At 39.6% G+C, this 23,697-nt stretch overlaps 1 protein-coding gene across 1 annotated transcript in view; it reads left to right on the top strand.

The window, feature by feature from the left end:
• SYN3 (synapsin III) overlaps positions 1 to 23,697 on the top strand; it is a 442,694-nt gene that overhangs the window by 84,238 nt on the left and 334,759 nt on the right. The window contains exons 4-5 of the mRNA XM_057741452.1: positions 10,140 to 10,231; positions 12,730 to 12,732. Coding sequence (XP_057597435.1) covers positions 10,140 to 10,231; positions 12,730 to 12,732 — 95 coding nt within the window. The remainder of the gene's footprint in view (positions 1 to 10,139; positions 10,232 to 12,729; positions 12,733 to 23,697) is intronic.

Consider the following 23,697-nt stretch of genomic DNA (forward strand, 5'->3'; position numbering starts at 1 on the left):
CTGTGAGACCCTGTGAAAGAACTTAAGAAGTGAAGAATATCACAGTGCATGCAGAGTGCTGATTTTTTAAAAAGGAATTTGTTAATAACACAGTTTCCTTCCCAAGAGTAAACATGACAATCTGTTGGGGATTAGGGTGGAATTCGGATGAAAACTTACTGAAGGACTCAGAAATGCCCTAATCCTACCTTGACAGTCACCACCACCACCACCCCTTTTTCGGGTTCCTAAGGTAGACAAAAACACAAGGAGGAAGAGCAAACAAGAGTCTCTATACCACTAAGTGTTAGCTGGCCTAGGCCTACCACCCACCCCGTGCAGGGCTACCTTCTGAAGGTGGCCTGAATCAGCTCCAGACCAAAGCCACGCAGCCTCTTATCTGCCTTTAAAGTCAAAATCCCATTTATAGATGCTACTTACTAGGTATGTACTGCCAAATAGTTCCGAGGTACAAGAAACACAATTATGAAAAGAGAGAGCAGGACATCTGGGCCTCTTTGGAATCAGAGTTAATTGCTGCCACAACTGATGGGAGAGAGAGTGGCTGAGAGGTGGTTGCTGAGGTTGGCTTCTCTGAGGAAATACAAGGCAAGGGAGAGGAAGTTAACATGATGACCACCCAGATCAGCAGGCACTCAGCTACAGAGAAGCAGAATGTGGAAGCTGGAATCACACAATTGTCTGGCTTTTCAACCCAGCAGTGGTTGAATGCCCACAGTTTAATGCAGCATGGTGATGTCCTGAGCGCTAGATTAACCGTTCCTCTTTATGAGGTGTAGGGAGAAAGGTTAGAGAGTAGGGCGGAGGGTGAAAAGCTGTCCTAGCATTAGGAAAGGTACTGGAGGCTGCCCGCCTTCGGCTATCAGCTCAGTATCTGTGTGTCTCTCATCTCTCTCCCCTCCTGCAAATTACAAAGGGTGTCTAAGGCCGTGGAAAGGGGCATACTCTAAGGGTTTAAGGGTACAGTCTGGACCAGATAGGTCTTCACTAAATAACAGGAATTTCCAGTATCTTATCAGCCACCCTTGGATTCCAGAACAATCTGTCTGCCAGCATGTTTTCTGCCTCAGGAACTCTGGACAACAGCTCTTTGTGTCGAAATCCTCCCTCCTTCAGTCAGGCTTCACAGTCAAGGCTGATAGCTGCTACCTCCACATTCCAGTCACTCATCCAATTCCAAGTCACCATTTTCTGCTCTGTCATCAGCATCATTATCGCAGATGCAATTGTTGGTAACTAAACTTGAATACCCCGTGCTTTCAGTGATATTATCTGCTTGGCATCACATACTTGCCAGGTGCCAGCTCCAGTGAGAATCCACGAAAGACCTATTGGACACTGAATGCATTCCATCGTGTGTGTGTGCGCACGGGTGTGTGTGCACATGTTTTCCTGGAACTGGACATGTGTTTAATTACGAACAGGTGCTTATATTTCCTTCTGATCTAGGGTGCGGTGGAAGAGATTTTGTTAATGGATATGAGTCCAACCCTATCTAGCACTGATAATAGAGCCTGGAACTTAGAAAGTGCTATGTAAATATTTGTGGTTAAGTATCTAGCACTCCCCTGCTCTGCAGCCCTTAGTGTTTCCCAACGGTCTCCCAAAGATGACTACACCCTACTCCCTGGAATCTGTGAAAATGATACTCAAAAGGGAGTTGAAAATGTGGTTACAATTATGGACTTTAAGATAGGACGGGTATCTCTGAGTAGCCAAGCGAGCCAGTCTAACCACAGAAGCCCTTAAAAACAGAGAACTTTCTTTGGCTAAAGAGGGAGATGTGGCAGAAGGGAAGTCAGGAAATTTTGGAGAATGAGAAGGACTTGACATTCCATGACTAGTTTGAAGATAGAGAGTGCAATGGACAAGGAGTGCAGACAGCCTTAAGGAACTGGGAGAGGCTCCCAGCTGACATTAGCAAGGAAGTAGGGCCTCAGTCCTACAACTGCAAAGAGCTCAATTCTGCAAACAACCTGATAAGCTTGGAAGCAGATTCTTCCCAAAGCCTCCCAATAAAAGCCCAGATGACTGATACCTTGATTTTGGCTTTGTGAAACCTGGAACAGAAACCAGCTGAACTAACATGGACTTCTGATGCATAGAGCAGTGAGATAATACATTTGTGTTATCTGAAGTTGTTACAGTTATGGTAATTTGTTATGGCAGCAATAGAATACTAATACCCTATTGAGTGACATTCATGTTCTTTCACAGGAAATTCAAAATCCTCAAAACTGATCTCCCACCCATCTTTCTAGCTCTGTCCTATTTTGTTCCTCCGTATACTCCATGCCCCGGCTGCAGAAGACATCTCACCACTCCATTGACCCAAGAACCCTGTGTTCTAACCTGTGCTTTGGTTCATGGAAACCTAAATTGGGCCTTTCTCCTCCTCTCTGCCTGGAAACACCCTCCCAGTTGCTATGGTCTAGTGGATCTGGCAATGGACAGAGTTTCAGAAGGCACGTTGTTCAGCACGTGCAGGTGTCCAGTCACCTATAAAATATAAAACTAACACTCCATTCTACAAGTATGTTTTCAATACCTCTTGTGTACCAGGAGCTGAGTGTAAAGTGGTGAACAGCTTTCTATTAAAACTATGATTGCTTGGCGTTTCTTCTTCATAAGGTATGCTGTGATAGCAGTATTTTCCTTCCGTGATCATTGGGAGACACTGGTTAAGAAAGAAAGAGAGATGAAAATGAAAGGGACCATGGATACAATTAACTCAGTTGATTATAACTCTTTCATTTTGGAAATGAATGAGGGGTTAACCTAAGGTCATACACTGGGTCAGTGTTAAATCTGAAATTTAGATCGCTATACCCCAGACTTCAAGACCGATTTCTTTTCCACTATTCTTTGATTCCTCCTTGTACATGTTTAATAAAAGTCATAAACAGGAAAACTCAGATAGTCCAGCACTTTCAGGTATCATTGAGATCAATATTGAAAACCTCCCACACCTGGTTTTAACAAGAGTAGCAAAATACAAAGGCCCTAAATATGGCTGATGTTGTGAAAACCTACCTGTCTTTAATGATGTCTAGGGGTAATATCCTGCAAACATATAACATGGCTATTTTCCCTCCTAAAACAGAATCTTGACTATCATAGTTATATATGGCCTTCATTTTTCAAAGCCATAGATTATATTACTATTTTTTCTGTTAAAAATAAGGGAAAGAAACTTTAAAATCCCTCTAATAACAAGTAGGTAAAAAAAAATAATGCAGATGAGATAGTGGGCTCAAGCTTTCACCAAGGTAGAAAGAAGTTAATAGAGGATATTTAAAACTGTGCTGAAACTTGAAAGTTCATTTAGAAAGCAAAGAGAAATTTGTAGGTATAGGTAAGCAGGCAGTGGTGGAATGCCACAGCCACCATTTCTCAGTATAGGTGAAGAACCAAAGTAATAGAAGTGCTGGCTTTTTCATTTATCAACCTCCCAGCTGGCAGGTTACACTAACAAACTGTTGAGAATAGTTTTTACTGTCAGGGAAGCTTGAGGCTACTGAGCTCTTGATTTTTTTTTTAACCTTTAAGAGAGGTAGGGGTCACAGTCTGAATTAGGGAATAGTACAGGAACACATTCTGTCCAGTCAAATACATCACTAGAGAAACAGTCAATCCGTTATTCAGAGCAAAGCCTTTGACGTAATTCCCTGGTTGTCCAGTGGTTAGGACTCTGTGCTTCCACTGCCAGGGGCCTGGGTTCGATCCCTGTGAGGGAGCTAAAATCCTGCAAGCCACATGGTGTGGCAATAAATATAAGTAAGTAAATAAATAAATAAATAAAACAAAGTTTAAAAAAACAAAAAACAAAAAAACCCAGAGCCTTTGAGGTTGTCTAGCTGCCCAGTGTCTGTGTGTATTTTACCTCATAATCCTAATAGGTTTCCAAATTGATGAAACCACCTTGGGAAAGTATATTCAGTGATACTTTCTAAAACGAAATATATGCCTATCCTATGACCCAGCAATTCCACTCCCAGGTATATATCCAAGAGAAATGAGTGTATGTGTCCACCACAAGGGATGTACAAGAATGTGTATAACAACTTTTTTCTTAATAGCCAATGACTAGAAATAGTCCAAGTGTCCATTGTCAGCAGAGCAGATAAACATATTACTGTATACTTAAACAATGAAATAAAATGATTGCTTCTAACCCCAACAGCATGGAGGAATTGCACAGTTATAATGATGGGTGAAAAAAGACAAATACCAAAGAATACATACTGTGAGAGTCCATTTATATGAAGTTGAAGAACATCCAAAACTAAGCTACAGAAATAGAGGACATTAAAGTGGTATCATCATGGTATGAGAGTTGACAGCAGCTGTAATGAGGTTGTGGGAGCATTCAGGGAGGCTGGAAGTGTTCTAAATCTTCATCTTAAAATTTGTGAGCTTTCCTGTATTTAATTTAGCTATCCCTCTTTTTTTTTTGAGGCATTCTTCTAAGGTTTACCATATGTCTTTAATTTATCAAGATCTATCTTTAAATAATATTATACCACCTCACATACAGTATAAGAACCTTTGAACAGCACATTTCCATTTCCATCTTTGTGGTGTTCTTGTTATACGTTCTACTTCTACAATACATGTGTCATAAACTCCCATAATACATACTATTGTTTTGCTTTAAACAGTCAATTTTTCACCTTCAGAAGCAGAGAACTTTGCTGAAGCAAAAAGGAAGACTTCCTCCAGAGTCCTAGAATATTTACAAATGCACATTTTATGGACGAATGTAAAGTGAAATTGAAGCACCTACAAGCATGGCAGACTATGACAACTTGACCCTAATTCAATTAAGAATATTTTAAAGAAAAAAGTCATCAGAGCAATTAAAAATATAAACAAGAAGGTATAAGTGGTCCAAATGATTGTAATTTCCTCTGGAATAAATTTGCTTTCAGAAATATAAAAAGTTGATTATTTTTTATAGACATTTTAAAACAAAAATATTTTGTATTTACCCATATATTTACCATATGCAGAATTCTTCATTTTATGTCAATATAAATTTCCATCTTGTATTATTTTCCTTCTGCCTGAAGAACTTCCTTTAACATTTCTTAGGCTTGCAATAAATTCTCTCAACTTTTATTTTCCTGAAAAAGCCTTTAGTGTGCCTTGATTTTTTTTTTTTTTAAAGATACTTTGCTGGATATAAAATTCTAGGTTGACAGTTTTTTTTCTCTCAGTACTTTAAAGAAGCTGTTCCTCTGTCATTTAGTTTACTGTTTTTTGACAAGACACTGGCTGTCATTCTTATCTTTGCTTCTCTTTATATAAAGTGTATTTCCCCCCTCTGATTGCTTTGAATATTTTCTCTTCATCACCAGTTTGTAGTAAGCTGATTATTATGTGGCTTGGTATGATATTCTTTATGTTTCTTCTGCTTGGGATTCATTGAATTTCTTGCATCTGTGGGTTTATAGTTTTCATCAAATATGGAAAATTTTTGGTCATTTTTCTTTAAATATTTCTTTAATACTTATATAAATATTAATAATGATCTTTCCTTTTTTTCCTTCTAGGACTTCAATTATACATATATTAAACTGTTTGATATTGTCCCATAGCTCACTGAGGTTCTTTTTTTTCCAGTATTTTTGTGCCTGGGCTTCATTTTGTACAAGTTTGTATTGCTTTCTCTTCAAGTTCACTAGTATATTCTTCTGTTTTGGCTAATCTGATATTAGTCCCATACAGTACATTTTACATTTAAGATATTAAATTTTCAATCTCTAAGAGTTCTGCTTTTCCATTTTTAAATTTTGCATTTCTTTCTTTATCATGATGAAGTTTTCCTCTACATTCTTGATAATGTGGAACATACATATAATAGTTGTTTTAACTTCCATTTCTGCTCTTTCCATCATCTCTCTCATTTCTGGATCTTGATTTCTCCTTAATATGGTTCATATTTTCCTGCTTCCTTGCATGGCTGGTAATTTATGCTTGAATGCCATAAATTTTACATTGTAAATTTATAATGTTGGGTGCTGGATTTTGTTGTATTTCTATAAATAGTGTTGTACTTTGGGGATGCAGTTAAATTACTTGGAATGAGTTTTATCTCTTCAGGGTATGACTTTAAAACTTTTCTTAGGACAGATCTAGATAGAGTAATTAATCATCCCAGTCTGCCTGGAACCAAAGAGTTTCCCAGGACATAGAACTTTCAGTTAAAAACTTAGACCTGAGGAGCCTTCTGAGAAGTGGGACTTTTGGTTTTAAAGTTGGGAAAGCTCCGAGTAAACTAGGACAAATTGGTTTTCTTAGACCCAGAGCATGCTGCAATCCAGGGCTCATTTAGCCCCACTACTAAATTTTTGAAAACTCTACTCTTATTACAAGGTCTTTATACTTTAGCTGGTGAGAACACGAACTATCCCCAGCCTTGTGTGTGTTCGAGAGTGTGTTGAGTCTACCGTTTTCTGATAGTTCTGTCACTGGCCCTGAGTAGTTTCCTTTCATGCATGCTCAGATCAGTACTCAGCCAAAAACTTATAGATCTACCTGGAGGCCTTTTTCTGTGCAATTGTTTCTTTACTCTGCCCTGCAAATTCTAGCCACCTCAGCCTCCCTGAATTCTAACCTCTGACTCTTCAGCTTAGTGAGACTGCTGGATACTGAGGGCGTTCTCCCATGCCTGGGAACTGCCTCCAGGCAATCAACTAGGGCAGCCAGAGGGGTAATTTCATTTGTTTCCTTTCTGCAGGGATCCAGAGTCCTGTAATGCCTGTTGTTCAGTGTCTGAAAACTATTACTTAATATATTTTTCTATGTTTAAGATGAGTGTAAATATAGTTCCTATTACTTTATTGTGGCCATTAAGCAGAAAGCCTTATTCTTTATATTTTATGCCTTAATATTTTAAAAATTGTTTGGCCTGTACATATTTGAAGGGGTTGCTCTTTTGGTTATACCATTTTTATGCATTCAATTTACAACAGTGAAATATTTGAACATAATAATAACAGCTGTTTATAGAGACCCTCCTCCTGTGTATGTCTCAGCCCTGTGATAGATATTTCATGTACACTCTCCTGAATCTAAAAACATTTAAAGATAGATACTACTGATATTATTGCCTCCATTTTAGAGATGTCAGACTCATCAGCTAGTATATTGAACAGTTACATTTAAATGTAGTTTCTTTGCATATTTAATTGGATAATTAACACAATGTAGTTTTGTATAGTATTTAAAGAGACATCACACTAAAAATAGTTGGGGCCAAAATATTTTTGATGTCAGAAGGTTAACTTATGCAGAAAATTTGAGTGACTCTGGTAGTAGTGTTTTACAGTGTAGGTGAATAGCCAGTGTATTACTTTGTGTGTGTGTATGTGTGTCTGTGTGTGTGTATTTATATGCATTTACATATGTTTGGTGATGTGGATAAAGGAGCCTTACCTAAACCATGTGACCGTCTTTGAATCCTGAGCCTTTGCACATGATACTGAGGTTGGGTCAAATTTCCAAAATTGTATTAAAATTTCCATTATTGTATTACTTTCCTAGGACTGTTGTAACAAATTACCACAAACTTAGTGGCTTAAAAGAACAGAGATTTATTCTCTCAGAGTTCTAGAGGCCAGAAATCTGGAATCAAGGTGTCAACAGATCTGCGCTCCCTCTGAAGGCTCTAAGGGAGGATTCTTCCTTGCCTCTTCCAGCTTCTAGGGACTCCTGTTGTTCCTTGGTTTTGGGCAGTGTAACTCTAATCTTTGCCTCCATCTTTACACAGTCTTCTTTCCTGTGTCTCTCTGTCTCCCCGTCTCTTCTTTTGTAAGGATGTGTCATTATATTTAGGGCTCACCCTAATCCAGCATGATCTCATCTGAGAGCCTTAATTATATTTGCAAAGACCCTTTGCAAATTTCCACACAAGGTCACATTCCCAGGTATCAAGGTTGGGACTTGGACATATCTTTTGGGGGATTCAATTCAACCCATGATAGTTTCTACGAGAGCTCTCAGGGTCTTCAAACTTGACTGGTCTTTAGGATTCTACCAGGAGGGTCATCATGCTAACTTGAAGGAGAGATGGTTGGATACTTCTGTGTTCATTTCCATGGCTGTTGAAGTTTTTAGAAAGTTAAATACAGGAGGTACCCTTTCTTTGCTACGCCAGCTCTCTGTGCTTGATCCAAAAGAGGGTTGCTGCCCTATAACCCAGACATCTGCCTCCTATAATTACTCATAAACCATGATCATGAAACAACTGTAGACACCCATATCTGAACAAGGTGAACTTCTGACTTGTATATCCAAGCCTGAGGGTGTCTTCTATCCAGGTATTTCTCCTTCCATTTGGGCAGCAAGACAGCTCCTGGGTCTTTGCCATCTATGAGTCAGAGATTCTACCATCCAAGATTCTGATTCACTCCGTTTTTTCATTTACTTGGTGCCTAGCTATCCTGTATTGCAACTTTCTTCTAACTTGTTTTTCTCCACACACACAAGCAATTTCTTGCTAAATTCTTCTTTGTAATCTTGCCAGTGAAGTATCTGAAACATGATGGGACTGAATTTTTAAGGCATTAGATTTAATAACTAGGTCATTACCACTATTAACCAACCTGGCCTCATTAACAGGGCTCTTTGCTTTTCAACTTGCCACAGCATAATGAGGTTATTAATTAGAGCAAGAAACACAAGCACTCTGGGTTTGCTTTAATGCCATCTGGGAAGATGGCTAGGTCTTTGGCCATAATTTCTCGTAAATGATTCCAAGGGGATACATTTAAATCACCATGAAATGACATTTCCCTTCAATGTAAACTTGTTTTTCTCTTTAAGTGGTTTATTTTTAGGTCCCTGAAATTCATAATCAGAATCCATCTAATGTCATATTCAACTAAACAGTGGGGGCAGTGGAGTGCAGCAGTTAAAAGCACAGGCTAGAGCCAGACTTCCTGGGGTTAAATCCTGGCTCTGCTACCTACTGTGTGACAGTGTGCAAATTATTTGATCTCTCTCTGCTTCGGTTTTTCATCTGGACACATGTGAGGATTAAATGAATTCATATGTGTAAAATGCTTAGGACAGTACCTGGCACATAGTGAGTGTTTCATGTATGAGAGCAGCTATTTTTATTCATTAAATCCAAAGAAATAGTTTTTGGTTTCTGTGTAAGTCAGTCTAGTACTATGCATTTTCTAGGATGGGGTTACAGATTGAATTGTGTCTCTCTAAAATTCATATGTTGAAGTCCTGACCGCTAGTACCTCAGAATGTGACCTTATTTGGACATAGGTATTTGGAGACAGGATTTTTACAGAGGTAATCAAGTTAAAGTGAGGTCACTAGGGTGGGTCCTAACCCAGTATGACTGGTAAAAGGGGAACTTGGGATACAGACACATGCGTAGAGGAAAAACATTGTGATGAGAGATAGGGAGAAGGTAGCCATCTACAAACCAAGGAGAGAGGCCTGGAACAGAGCCTTCCTGCACAGCCCTCAGAAAGAACCAACCCTGCCCACAACCCAACTTCTAGCCTCCAACACTGTGAGAAAATAATCTTCTGTGTTTAAGCCACCTAATGGTGGTACTTTGTTATGGCAACCCTAGGAAACAGATGGTTATAACGTCAAATCGCTATCCCCAGGGAGCACATTATCTGGTAGGAGGGATGTATTTCATAGGAATAACAACAGAAATTTGCTAAAGCTTGCTCCAACAAATAAGCCAACAAAAAGATGGACTTATAAGGATACAGAAGTGTCTAATAAGTGTGGGACTGTAGCTGGCACAGACACATCAAGAATACTCCCTATATCTCTTGCCTCTGCCCCTCTCTTGGTGACCATGAGGTTTCTCTCCACCCCCACCTTCTGTCTCTCTCCCCAACCCTGTACCGCCCCCTGGAGTTAGAGTTGCTTCTTCCACCTTCAAAGAGGTAGAAATTAGTGACGTAACCTCGGACATGTCACCATGCCTCTCAGCTTCCTCATCTTTCAAATAAGGGAGATAGATAATATTTCTAATTTCCTATGTTTCAGGTGAGGTTTAAATGTGTATTTGGCACATATAAGTACCCAATAAATGTTGTAAGGTATTGGCATCACTAGTATTTGATGTATCCTTATTGTTTTGCTTTCTCTTTCAGGCTGAATTCTCAGAGTTGAATCTAGCTGCCTATGTTACTGGGGGCTGCATGGTGGACATGCAAGTCATGAGAAATGGGACCAAGGTTGTGAGGTAAGGAGGACTGAGGTACAGAAAACCTTCATTTGAGAGGTGTGTATGGGGTACCTCCCATAGCCAACCCCTCTGTCTGTTGCCTGCAACCTAACTCCTGTACTACATGTGCTTTCATGTATAGAATGTCTGCTTCCAGAGAGTTTTAGGTGTTATTGCATAGGAATGACTAATGGCACAAGTAATACAGGAAAGCAACGGAACATCCTGGAATGAGCCCTGGGATTGGAGAAAGAAGACTTGGGTTCCACTTCTGACTTTGTGGCTCTATTCGGTAATGTTAGTTAGTCTCTCTTGCCCTCTCATTCTCATCTGCAGCATGGTGATGGTCAACATGGAAGCAGAAGGCATGTATGTGAGAACACCCTATTAATTCTAAAGTGCTGTACAAATGTAAGAGTTGATTGGAATAGGCTGCATCCCGCTTCTAGCACTAGGGTGGAATAAATGTTCAGAGAATCCCCTCCCAGGATTAGATATAATATTTTCCCAAAAAAATCTGTTTATAATATATGCTGAACTGGAGGGGAAGTGAGGGAATTCTTCAGGAGCCTAGAAATGTCAAGAAAGTATAAATCTGTAGGAGAGATAAATAGTATATTAAAATATTTCTTTCTAGTTAAGTACCCAGAGAATGATATGAACTAGGTCTTTTGGGGGTTTAGATGGGGAAGAAATAGGATTCAGATTTGAGAAAGTAGAGACAGCAGGAAGAAATTTGAGCAAAATGTGGCATTTGTTCTGAGCCTTTTCAGATGGTAGAATATGGGCATTCTGCGTGTTCTAAGAATAGGAAACAGACTTTGTACAAATCAGCAAGCAAAAAAAAAAAAAAAGAAGTATGCTTGGGAAATTATGATAATTCAACTAATTCAGCCATCATTTACTGAGTACCTGCTGTGTGCCAAGGAAAACATTACGTGGCTTCCTATTTCCAATAATGGTAGACCAATTCTAGGTTATCTGAAAAGAACTTAAAAACTGGTTTTAAATAATTATAATCTTCAAAGCCATCAAAGAGTTGACATGCCAGTAAGGATTTACCAGGAAGAGAATGATGGGGAAATGGAAATCCAGAGAGATAAATGAATATAAAAGCTTCATTTTTCCTGTGAGTATTGCCAAGTCCAGCAAATTTGAAAATTGTTTTTGATAGCCTGGCAGGGGCAAGGAAGAAAGAAATCAATATCCAGGGTTAACTCAAGGTGTAATTGTAGACCCTCCCCAAAATAAGCTGAGATCTCAAAGGACTGCATCTCAAGGTGAATGTGAACTATAGGAAGATGAGCCCTCACAAGTCACTGCAGCTTAAATTGCACTTTGATTGGCCTTCCAGGGAACCTAAAGCATTAAAGCTTAGTTTAGGGTAATTCCAGACATGCCAGAAGTAAAAGCAAATCCTGTATAGTGGAAGGCACTTCCATCCTAGGCTTCAAATAATTATTCAGGTAATTTTTTGTATAATAGCTAGCACATAGTCAAAAATAACCAGGCACAGACACCATGAATGAGAAGAAACAGGAAATGTAGACAGCAGAAAGATACCCTCAAAGACACCATATATTGGAATTATCAGATACACATTCTTAAAAGAAAAAAAATCATACATATTAAGTTGAAAAAAGTCAGGGTGGAAGATATCTGCAAGGAATAGGAAACTAAAAAAAAGTGATACAACCAGTTTTATTAAAACAAAACAGAAAAAAACTTCCAGAAATGAAAACTACAATAACCAAAATTATTGGAAGTGTTGTGTTTGATGGCATATTAGACACCATTGAAAAGGTGTTAATGAAGTGAAAGGTAGAGCTGAAGAAATTATCCCAAATGAAGCACAGAGAGAAAAAGGATGGAAATGCAGAAGAAACGGTTAGATCTCCTGAGGTCTCACATTCATTTAGCCAGTTTCAGAAAGAGAGGAAAAAGACAATGGAGCAGGGACAGTGAAATAAGAAACAATGGGGACTTCCCTGGTGGCTCAGTGGTTAAGAACCTGCCTGCCAATGCAGGGGACATGGGTTCGAGCCCTTGTCCAGGAAGATCCCACATACCACGGAGCAACTACTGAGCCTGCGCTCTAGAGCCTGTGAGCCACATCTGTTGAGCCCACGTGCCACAACTACTGGAGCCTGCACACCTAGAGCTGTGCTCTGCAACAAGAGAAGCCACTGCAATGAGAAGCCTGTGCACCACAATGAGGAGTAGCCCCCGCTCTCTGCAACTGGAGAAACCCCACACGTAGCAATGAAGACCCAACGCAGCCAATAAACTAATTAATTAATTAAAAAAAAAAGAAACGATGGCTGAGAATCTTTCAGGAAGATACCAAACTACCAACATCAGAAACTCAACAAATTTCAAACAGGACTAATAAGAAGAATTCTACACCAAAATACAATAGTGTAAGTGCAGAAAGATGAAGAAAAGTAAAAATTAGACAAGGGAAAAAGGCAGATTACTTGATTAGAGTAACAGACTGACAGTCAGCTCTCAGGCAGCAGGTGTGGGAAGATATCTTCAGTGTGCTGAGAGAAAATAATCACCATCCTCAGGGAAATGTATTTTATGAAAGAAGGCAAAATAAAAATGTTTACAAAGATAAGACCTCACTACGGGAAATTGTAAAGTATGTACTTTAGGCAAAAAGAAAATGATCTCAGAATAACATAGAGCAGCAAGAAGATGTGAAGAGAAAAGAGGGTGGAAATGTTAATAAACATTGTCTTCAAAAAACAATTTTTAATAATAATGACATGTTATGGATTTTAAGAATATATGAAGGATTAAGATACACCACAACAAGTTAGTAGAGCCTGGGGCTAAATGGAATTAAGATGTTCTGAGGCCCTTGTATTGTCAGAGAGGAAAGTCAGTGTATCGATTAATAATAGGCTTTGAAAAGTTAAAGATGAAAATTAAAGAATTAAAGAATAATGAAATGTAATCGCTATGGTAATTACTAAAAAAATAGAAACAGAATGTAGTACTTAAAAATGATAAGAGGGAATAATGGAAATAATAACAAGACAAGAAAGGAGAGAAAAACCAATATAGAAGAGGTGTTATAAAGAACACAATAATGTTATAGGTTTAAATCCATATATATCAACAGGCTGGTATTCTGAATGGTGTGTACAGCAGTACTGATTATTAAAATATTGAAATTTTTCTATACAAATTGATAAATAGCCTCTGACCTGAGCTCACTGAATCCCTTCAGCCACCCTTACTTACTTCATGGATGGGCATGGTCATTGGACTACCCTTCTGTCCCCCAGTTCACCACATTCCTGTCCTCCATCCCACATCCTTGTTTCTCCCATGGTCAGAGGATGCTCAAACATTGTAGGGGAGACAAAGCAGTAGTGGTACCCCAGAGAGCAAATGCCTCGTTCCCTTTGTCCTTTCAAGGCTGTTTGCCTGTGAGTCCCCTAAAATCGCCCTCTCATGGTCGCTTGTGAGAACTGCAACTTCCTCAAAGTACCCTACAAGTTGCTAAATATTTTTTATCACCAGTATATATCAGTAATTATATTAAATGTAAATGAAGTAAATGCTCTTATTTACACAGCATCTACAGCAAGATTGTCAGAGTAGTTTTTTTTTTTTTTTTCTGGCTGCGTGACTCGTAGGATCTCGGTTCCCTGACCAGGCATTGAACCTGGGCCATGGCAGTGAAAGCCTGGAATCCTAACCACTAGGCCACCAGGGAACTCCCCTAGAGTAGCTTTCTTTGAAATTCAACTGTTTTCCACTCAAGAGATTCATATAAAACATAAGACTATAAAAAGTCTGAAAGTTAAAAGATACAAATAAATATTAAATAAACATATAAATTAAATATTAAATACATTATAAATAAATAAATAAATATATACATACATACTTATACACACCATGTCACTACTGGTCAAAAGAAAGCTAGCCAATGCAGTTGTATTAATATCAGGGGAAAAAATAGACTTCCAGGTGAAAAGCATTACCAGGGAAAAGGAAGTAACCCATTAGGATAAAGGAGTCATCAACCAAGAAGTAATGATGGTTTTAATTTTATAAGGCACAAAAGAAGTGCTTCAAAATGTACTTCAAAAATTGGTAAAACTACAATGAGAAATAAACAAGTCCGCCATCGTGGGAGATTTTGAGAATGAGGCTACATATATACATTAATTTACTTCTCACAGCAGCCTCATTTTGCCCATAAAAACTGTAAAAAAAAAAAAAAAGTAAACTGCAATATTTAGGAATCTGTGTATGTTCATATTTGGGATTATTTGTCTTATGTCTTTCTTCCCTATCTGGGAAAGGGACTGGATCATCTTCTTTTGTAATATGTAGAGATGAGAACATCTATTCCATCTAATCCTCAAATTTGGCTACAGATTAAAATCACCTGGGAAATTTTTAAAATCCTGATGTCTAGGCAATAGGAAAACCAGTTACACTAGACTTTCTGAGTGTAAAACTTAGGAATCGGTAGATTTAAAACTCCTGAGGTGATTCCAGTGGGCAGTCTGATGGAGAACCTCTCCAGATTGCTTGCACATTGGCCCTGAACTGGGACTGGGTCATCTGTAAAGCTGAGTATCTTGGGGGTCTGCTGCCTGAACAAGATCACCTTGCAGAAATGGATATCTCAAGCCTCATTCTAGACCTGCCATCTTCTTCCAAAATTTATTAAAATGTTCACAAAAATATATTTATGAAACTGTTCCCGGTGATTCTTAATCAGCTAGTCTCCCAGCATTTAGGAATGGTATGCTTGGAAGATAGTTGTAATGGGTTGAATTGTGTCTCCCCAAAAAAGATGTGTTAAAGTCTTAAGCCTAGTACCCCAGGATGTGATCTTCTTTGGAAGTACAGTCATTGCAAATGTAATAAGTTTAGGCCATACTGGAGTAGGGTGAGCCCTTAATCCAGTATGATTGGTATCCTTATAAGAAGAGGGAAACTTGAACACAGAAACATGGGAAAAAGCCATGTGATGATGGAAACAGAAATTAAAGTGATGCATCTACAAGCCAAGGAACACCAAAGATTGCCATCCATCAGCAGAAGTTAGGAGACAGGCATAGAACAAATTTTCCCTCAGCCCTCAGAAGAAACCAACTCTGCTGACACCTTGATTTCAGACTTTGAGCCTCTAGAACTGTGAAAGAATAAATATCTGGTGTTTTAAGCCATCCAGTTTGTGGTACTTTGTTAAGAAAGCCCTAGAAAATGGATATAGTAGTACTTCTCAAATTTTAATGTGCATACAAACCCCCTGGAGATCTTGTTAAAATGTATTCCCATCCATCAGGTCTTCAGGTAGGACCTGAGATTCTGAGTTTCCTACAAGTTCCCAGATGAAGCCAGCACTATCAGTCCTGTAACCTTGATTTGAGCACAAAGGCTTCCAGGTGATGTTGATGCTTCTGGTGGAAAACCGTACCTTGAGTAGCCAGGGCTGTGAGGACAGTGCCCGTATAGCCAAAGCCCTAAGTTCAAGGGTCCGTGGAACTGTTAAGATTTATTTTGTTTATGCCCAGGATGGTGCTTACAATCTCAGCCCAGCAGCTTGTTTTGGCAAGCCACAGGTTACAAGGTGCCAGAACTGCAAGAATGTGCACACAAACCAGGTAGCCCAAGCCTGACTCACACTGTGTCCTGTAGGCAAGGAATCAGTAGAATCTTCCTCAGGCATATAGTGCTATACGAAGCCCTAGCTGTGGTCTCCCAAAGCAGGAATGTTGAGCAGTGCTCCTGACTTGCAGTATATTCTTTCAAAGAGACTTAGGTATTCCATTGAAAATGCCCTTAAGCACTTCCAAGTATGCAATAGCAGCAAAGCTGAGATCTTCTAAAGTCTTGCTCATGGGGAGTACCTTCAGGGAAGATGACCAGGAGGGGTAGTAGAGTAGACCGCTGCTGGTTTTCTCCAGCATCTATTCCTCCTGTTTTGTGGAATGGCAACTAGATTTTCCACTGGGGTGACTCCTCCCCAACTTGCAGTCTGTGTGGTATCTATAGCTGACAGCAATAACCAGCCCTAGAATCAGAATGTCATACTGCGGGGAGGGTGGTTGTTGGGGGGGTGGGGGGGTGGGCGGCAAGGACCCAAGCCAGGTCAATGAAAATTCTTGTGAGACTTTTGCTGGACTCTTGGGTCAGAGACATGTGTTCTGCCAGGGCTGCTGAGCTGGTGGGGTGGACTCCTGGAGCTGCTGGTAGCCATGGCTCTTTCTCCTAGAGGGAAGGATCAGTTGAGAATGAAGCCAAGGCAAAGGAAAACACAGCCAAGATAGAGAAAGAGAGTCAATGACCTGATGATGTTATTCAAGACCCCAGACCCAGACTCATCTCCAAACTGGAGCCAAAAAATAAAACCAGCTTAAATTGCACATATAGAATTCATGAATTTGTATTTATTTAGCAAACACTTTGTAGCATTTCCTACATGCTAGGCACTGTCCCAAGCACTTAACATGTACCGACTCATTTTATCCTTTCAACAACCCTATAAAGTGTGTACTATTATTATCCACATTTTCTAGATGAGAAGATTGAAGCACCAATAAGTTGGGTAATGGAATCAAGGTCTCCAGCCAGTAAGGGACAAAACTAAGATTCAAGCCTAGGCAATTGGCCCCAGAGCCTTTGTGTCACTACTTACTTGACTGCCTCTTTAACAAGGGGGAGACCATTTCGTAGTTAGAGCTGCTTAGAGAGGCAGTAAGTTCCTCATTATGAGTAGTATGAGAAAATACAATTAGACAGTAGACAAATATTGAGGGGATCCAAGAATCTGAATTTTAGATGATGGGAACTTAGTGAAATAAGAGAGCACTCATTAGTAAAATGAAAACATATTAAAGTATAAAACTGATAAAGGTAAGTATTTGATCAGATTAAGAATACGCTAATACTGTAATGGTGGTGTGTAAATCACTCCTAACTCTAGTGAAAAGGTTAAAAGACAGAAGTATTAAAAGTTAACAGTAGCTACAGTGATTAATTAATGAATATACAATATAAAAAGATGTAAATTGTGGCATCAAAAACATAAAATGTAGGGGGGGCAAGTAAAAGAGTAGTTTTTGTATGTGATTAAAGTTAAGTTGTTATCAGCTTAAAATAGACTGTTATAACTATAAAATATTTTATATAAGCCTCATGGTACCCATAAAGCAAAAACCTATAGGAGATACACAAAACAGAAAAAAAAAAGAATTCAAAGCATTAAATCATGAAGGAACCCAGCAAGAGAGGAAGGAAGGAACAAAGAACTACAAACCAGCCAGAAAGCAGTTAACAAAATGGCAATAGTACTTAAATAATTACTTTAAATGTAAATGGATTAAAATTTTCAATTAGAAGACATAGAGTGGCTGAATGAATTAAAAGAAAAAAAGACCCAACAATCTGCTGCTTAAAAGAGACTCAGTTTAGCTTTAAAGACACACATAGGCTGAAAGTGAAGGGATGGAAAAAGATATTCTATGCAAATAGAAACCAAAACAAAGCAGGAGTAGCTATACTTATTTCAGACAAAATAGACTTTCAGTAAAAAACTGTGATAAGAGACAAAGAAGGACAATGATAAAGGGATCTATTCAGGAGGCTACCACAGTTGCAAATATGTATGCACCCAACATTAGAGCGCCTAAACATATAAAGCAAATATTAACAACTCTGAGGAGAAAAGTAGATAGCAATACAATAATAGTAGAGAACTTCAGGACCCCTACTTTCAACAATGGATAGATCATGCAGACAGAAAATCAGTAAGAGCATTGGGCTTGAGCTACACTTTAGACCAAATGGATGCAACAGACACACACAGAAATTTCCAACCAAGATCAACAGAATATACATTCTCAAGTGCATATGGAACATTCTCCAGAATAAATTATGAGGGTGAGTCAAAAATTATCCACACTCTGGCTGTAGAAATTATTTTAGTTAACTTTTAGAAAAGACAAATACATCATTTTTTGACATAATCTCCTTGCTTTTCAGTACACTCTGTCCATCTGTCAACAAGCTTCCGTATTCCATCATTAAAAAATGTTTTAGGCTGATCTGTGAGCCACGCATGCACCACTGTCTTCACTTATTTATCAGAAGTGAATCTTTGTCCTCGTAGGGCTGCTTTCAGGGGACCAAACAGGTGAATGTCCAATGGAGCAAGATCAGGACTATAGGGAGGATGCTTTAACACCTCAAAACGAAGTTTTTGCAGAGTGTTGATGTTGACAGTGTGGGCAGAAGTGTGCAGATGTGCATTGGCATGCAAGATCACAACACCCTTGGATAGCAGTCCTGTGCATTTAATCCAAAGTTTAGGCTTCAGCTCTTCAATAAGCATCTCACTGTAACGAGCACTGTTGTGGAATATTTTTCCTGATAACGTTCCAGTACTGGCCCTTGAGAATCCCAGAAAACTAAGCATCAGTTTTCCAGCTGATGGTTGACTTTTGAACTTTTTCTTGGTCGGCGACTGAGGATGTTTCCATTTCATACTCTGTTGTGTACTCTCAGGCTCATAGTGATGAATCCATGTCTCGCCACCAGTAATGATTCTCTTTAAGAAACTTTCACCTTCTTTAGCGTATTGTTCCAAATTTTGTTTGCAGATATCCAAATGCTTCTGTTTATGCTCTTCCATGAGTTGCTTCGGTATCCATCTCACACAAACTTTTCAAAACCTAAGTCTGTCAAGGGGTTAATATCCAAAACTCATACAACTTAATAGCAAAAACCAAATAACCTGATATTTAAAATGGGCAAAGGACCTGAATGGACATTTTTTTCCCAAATTCGACATGCAAATGACCAGCTGGTAGATGTCTCAGCCTCACTAGTCATCAGGGAAATGCACATCAAAACCGTAGTGCAATAGCACTGCACACATGTTAGGATGGCTAGTATCAAAAAGTCCAAAGATAGTAAGTGTGGGTGAGGATATGGAGAAAAGAAAATCCTTATGCACTGTTGGTGGGAGTGTAAATTTGTATAGCCGTTACGAAAACAGTATGGAGGTTCCTCAAAAAATTAAAAATAAAGCTATTGTATGACCCAGAAATCTCACTTCTGGGTACATATCCAAAGGAAATAAAATCACTATATTGAAGAGATATCTGTACTCGCATGTTCATTGTAACATTATTCATAGTATCCAAGATGTGGAAACAACCTACGTGTCCATCAATGGATTAATGGATATATTTATCTATGTATGTCTATATCTGTCTATATATATATGAATGTTCTCCAGCCTTAAAAAGGAATGAAGTCTTGCCATTTGCAATAACATGGATAAACCTGGAGGACCCAGTGCTAAGTGAATTAAGCCAGACACAGACAGACAAATACTGCATGATCTCATTTACACGTGGAATCTAAAAATGTTGTACTTAAAGTAATGTAGAATAGTGGTGACTAGTGGCTGGCGAGTGGGAGAAATGGGGAGATGTTGGTCAAAGGGTGCACACTTGCAGTTATAAGATGAATAAGTTCTGGAGACCTAATGTATAGTATACTGACTATAGTTGATAATAATGTATACTTGAAATTTACTGCAAGTATATCTCAAGTGTTTTTAGCACACGAAAAAAGATTAAATATGGGAGGTGATAGATATGTGAATTAACTTGATCATGGTAATCATTTCATAATGTATGCATATATCAAGCCATGTTGTACACCTTAAATACATAGCAAAATGTGTCATACAGCTTAAATATATACAATTTTTATTTGTCAGTCATACCTCAGTAAACCTGTTGGGGGGAAGAAGAAAGGGACAGCACTTGGATTTGAACCCAGGTCTCTGATTTTATGCCAAGTGAAATTCCAAATGTCTTTAACTCCAGAAGTTTTGTTATTCTCTTACTCGCATCACCCTTGTCCTCTCCATGGCGTCTGGTCCTGCTGAGCCCACCCTAGGCCGGCACGAGCAGACTCTGGGTCTGTGCAGGAAGCAGCAGGAAGTAGAGGTTTCTCCTGGGTGTTGAGTGTGGCTCAGGCTTATCTCGGGTACAGGACGTGTGCATTGCTCTCCCAATCTGTTGCTCAGACCTGAGACTCTACCTCTCTCTGAACCTCAGCTTTTTCATCTGTAAAAGGTAATTGTATTATTTTGCATAGTTTTTTAAGAATTAAATGAGACGTATGTGAAAAGTTTGTTCATTGTTAAGGGCCTACTATGTTCTAAGTTCTATTCCATATATTAAGAATTATATCAGACAGGACTAGGCAGAAAACAGAATTCACCCTCACATGGTTTAAATAAAGAGATTTTAATGAAGTAATCACTTACAGAGGAGTGTGTAAGGCTCAGGGAACACGAGGCATCCAATAAGAAACGCAAAAAGCCATTATCATCATTAGGGGTTGAAGGGACAAGGAGAGGAAGTAGAATTAATAGACTTAATCCGGAAGGATTCATGTAGACCTGGGTGGGAGAGCCATGCAGTTGAAGCAATAGCTGTAGAGGAACTTAGCTACTTCCAAGGTCATGGCACTGAAGCAGATGGGCATTAGGAAAAAGCACCACCACCCTCCTCTCCCCTGCCCCCTAGTCTCCTGCTGGGGCCTCACTTTGGCTTAGTGATCAAGAGAGCCCAATAGATGCTGTCCACAAAGTTCAGTCTCCCGGGGCTCAGAGCAGGGCAGAGAAAAATGGGGTAGAGGCTGGAGGGCCCCAAAAGAGAATAACTCTCTTAGGAATCACCAGTAAACAAAACAGTCCACGTCTCTGCTCAAGGCCAGGTTCTACTAGTGCTTTGTAAATGGCAAAGTATTACACACAAGTTGGTTAAATCATGGGTAATTGCAGTAATTAAATTGATAGCACCCCTTACTCTGGTTTCTGTCAAGCACCCAAAGTCAGGGTGGACTCCCAGCCAGCTCGAGGTGCTCAAGAGCAACTCAGACAATCCAGGTTCTCAGTGAAGTTGCGTAATTCTATTTAGAGAGCAGAGCAGGGGCCATTCCAGGGCATGTTCTGAGTCATGCTTTGTGGATGACTGTGGCCATTCTGGGCCCAAATTCAAGCCTGGCTTCACAATGGAGCAATAAAAAAAGGGCAGCCGTGTCCATACAGCCAGATGGGATTTGAAATACAGGACAGGAGAAACCAAGAATGAAAAACACCCAAGGAGGCAGACGTTAATGAGGCCCCAGCCTAATTATGCAAGCCCTGCTCTCGGTGTCCAGCATTAGGCAACACTAAATTACAGGCACCCGTTCAAACCACAGCGGCTGATAATGTGTCTCCGCTCATTAGAAGGTCAGGCCTCAGAGAGGGTTGAAGAGAGGGAGCCAGAAAACATAAGTAACACAAGACCTTGAGGAAAGGCATCCAAGACTCTCAGAACTATCCCCGGTACCCACCCCAGGCTTACTGTTTCCAGGGAGGATATTTGGGGCAAGATGGAGATGTGTGGGCCTGTGCCAGAGGAGAAGTTATTTTACAAGATCTTAAGAGGTCCAGAGTTAGAAGAGTGTGCCCTCATTTTACAGATGGGTCAATTGTGCCCCAGGTGGCAGGGAGGAGGATGACTTGTCCAAATCCTCCTAGCACGTTAGCTTTTGTGTCAGGATCAGCTCTCAATTCTGAGCCTCTATCCTGAGAACTCTCAAACATCCCATCAAATAATATTATAAAAGTACTTTATTTTGCACATAATTGTTCAGTCTTCTGAACTTCCTAAATGTCAAATTCCAGATATTCATTCATTCAGTATTTATTGAGCAAATTCAGAATGCCAGGCACCTTCCAGCAAATCACAAAAAGCTCAGTTTCTGCTCTCCCTTCTTGGTACCTGTGTCTGTTTGGAAAAGTCTTTCCTTTAATTCTCCTAAGTGATTACACACCCACTGAGATTTTCCTACTTTCTTTTATTCATTAAAGATGTGCCAGGCACATAGGATACAGTAGTGGACAAAATAGACAATAGCCCTTGTGGAGATGAGATTTAAGCTACAGGAAACTGACAGCAAATAAGAAAACAAATATTTGTTCTAATGGCAGGTTGTGAGAAAAGGTTGAAGTAAAAGAAGAGCCAAAGAGTGACTGGTATTCATGGTGGTGTGATCAAGGAAGGCTTCTCTGAGGAGGTGACTTGAGTAGAAACCTAATGTGAGCAGAATGAGCATTATTAGGGTGGATTAGGGAGAGGAGCTTCGCCCTCTCCCTCTTGACTTCCTTGCACAGGTAAGGGGCAGCTTTGGGGCCAGAAGAGGCAAAGAAGGAAGGCAGAGACCTCCCTTGGCCTGGTGCACTCATGTCCCCTTCTCTGCCTTCTTCCTGAAGTTGAATTTGGTGCCCTTCCTCTGTGCCAAAAAGCATCTGGGACTTGCCCAGGTAGGCGGTGTGGCTTCATGGCTGAAAGCCCATCTAGAGGGGCAGAGCAGACTGCCTGGGGTGGGTCTCAGCTCTCCCTTCTCCAAGCTGGGAGGCCCTGGATTAGTCTCTCCACCTTCTGAGCTCTTGGTTTTCCCATCTGTAAAGTGGGAAGAAGTAGCCCTTACTTCCAAGAGTGCTATGTATGAAGCAGGTAAGCGGTGTCTGGTGATAGTCGTTGCACCTGCTCTTCCTCCTGAAACACTCTGCAGATGTTACCATGTCGCACCCTCTCACTTCCTTTTAAATTTCTGATCAAATGCCACCTCCTCAGAGAGACCTTGCCGGGCCATACTGTCCCTACACTCGAAGCCAAAGTATGCATTTTTTTCCTTCAGGCAGTCGTCACTGCCTGAAATTATAGATCGGTAAATAGATAGATGGATGATAGATGATTGATTGACAGCTGATAGATTAGATACATTAATAAAATATATTCATCTAATATTGTTATAATAATGTATAACATAAAATAATATGTATAGATGATATGCTTTATGTGATTAGATTACATACATTAATATAACAATATTAATGTTATAATTATAATGTATATTATATTATTTATATTATATATCGATTATATAATGTAATTATTATATTACAGATGTAGATAAGATATGCTATTATGCAATTTATTTTATTGTATGATTTTCTATAAGAGAAGACCATGTAGGCAGGGACTTTGTTGTGCTCCCCCGTATTCCCAGCCCCTAGAACAGTGCCTGTTGTGTATCAGTTTCTCAATAACTGTTTGTTCAGTGAATGAAGGAATGAACCAGCCCTCAACCGATGGCTCTGTGTTCTTGTCCTTACTGCTCTTCCCACACTGTGATGGATTCAGCAGAGCAGTAATCATTATTTACCTCTCATGTCTCCCACTGGACTGGACCTTCCTTGAAGATTAGGTTAAGGACTGTTTTTCCAAGCTGTACTCCCAGTGCCTGGCACGGTGCCAGAATCTTTGCTGAAGGCATTCAGGACTGGCCGGCTCTTCGAATGAATAAGAATCCCACAACTCTGCAAAGTAAAAGGCTCACAACTGAGAGGACTCCAGCCAGCTTGCACCAGGCAT

This window comes from Hippopotamus amphibius, chromosome 7, assembly GCF_030028045.1.
Source record: "Hippopotamus amphibius kiboko isolate mHipAmp2 chromosome 7, mHipAmp2.hap2, whole genome shotgun sequence".
Classification (NCBI taxonomy): Eukaryota; Metazoa; Chordata; class Mammalia; order Artiodactyla; family Hippopotamidae; genus Hippopotamus; species Hippopotamus amphibius.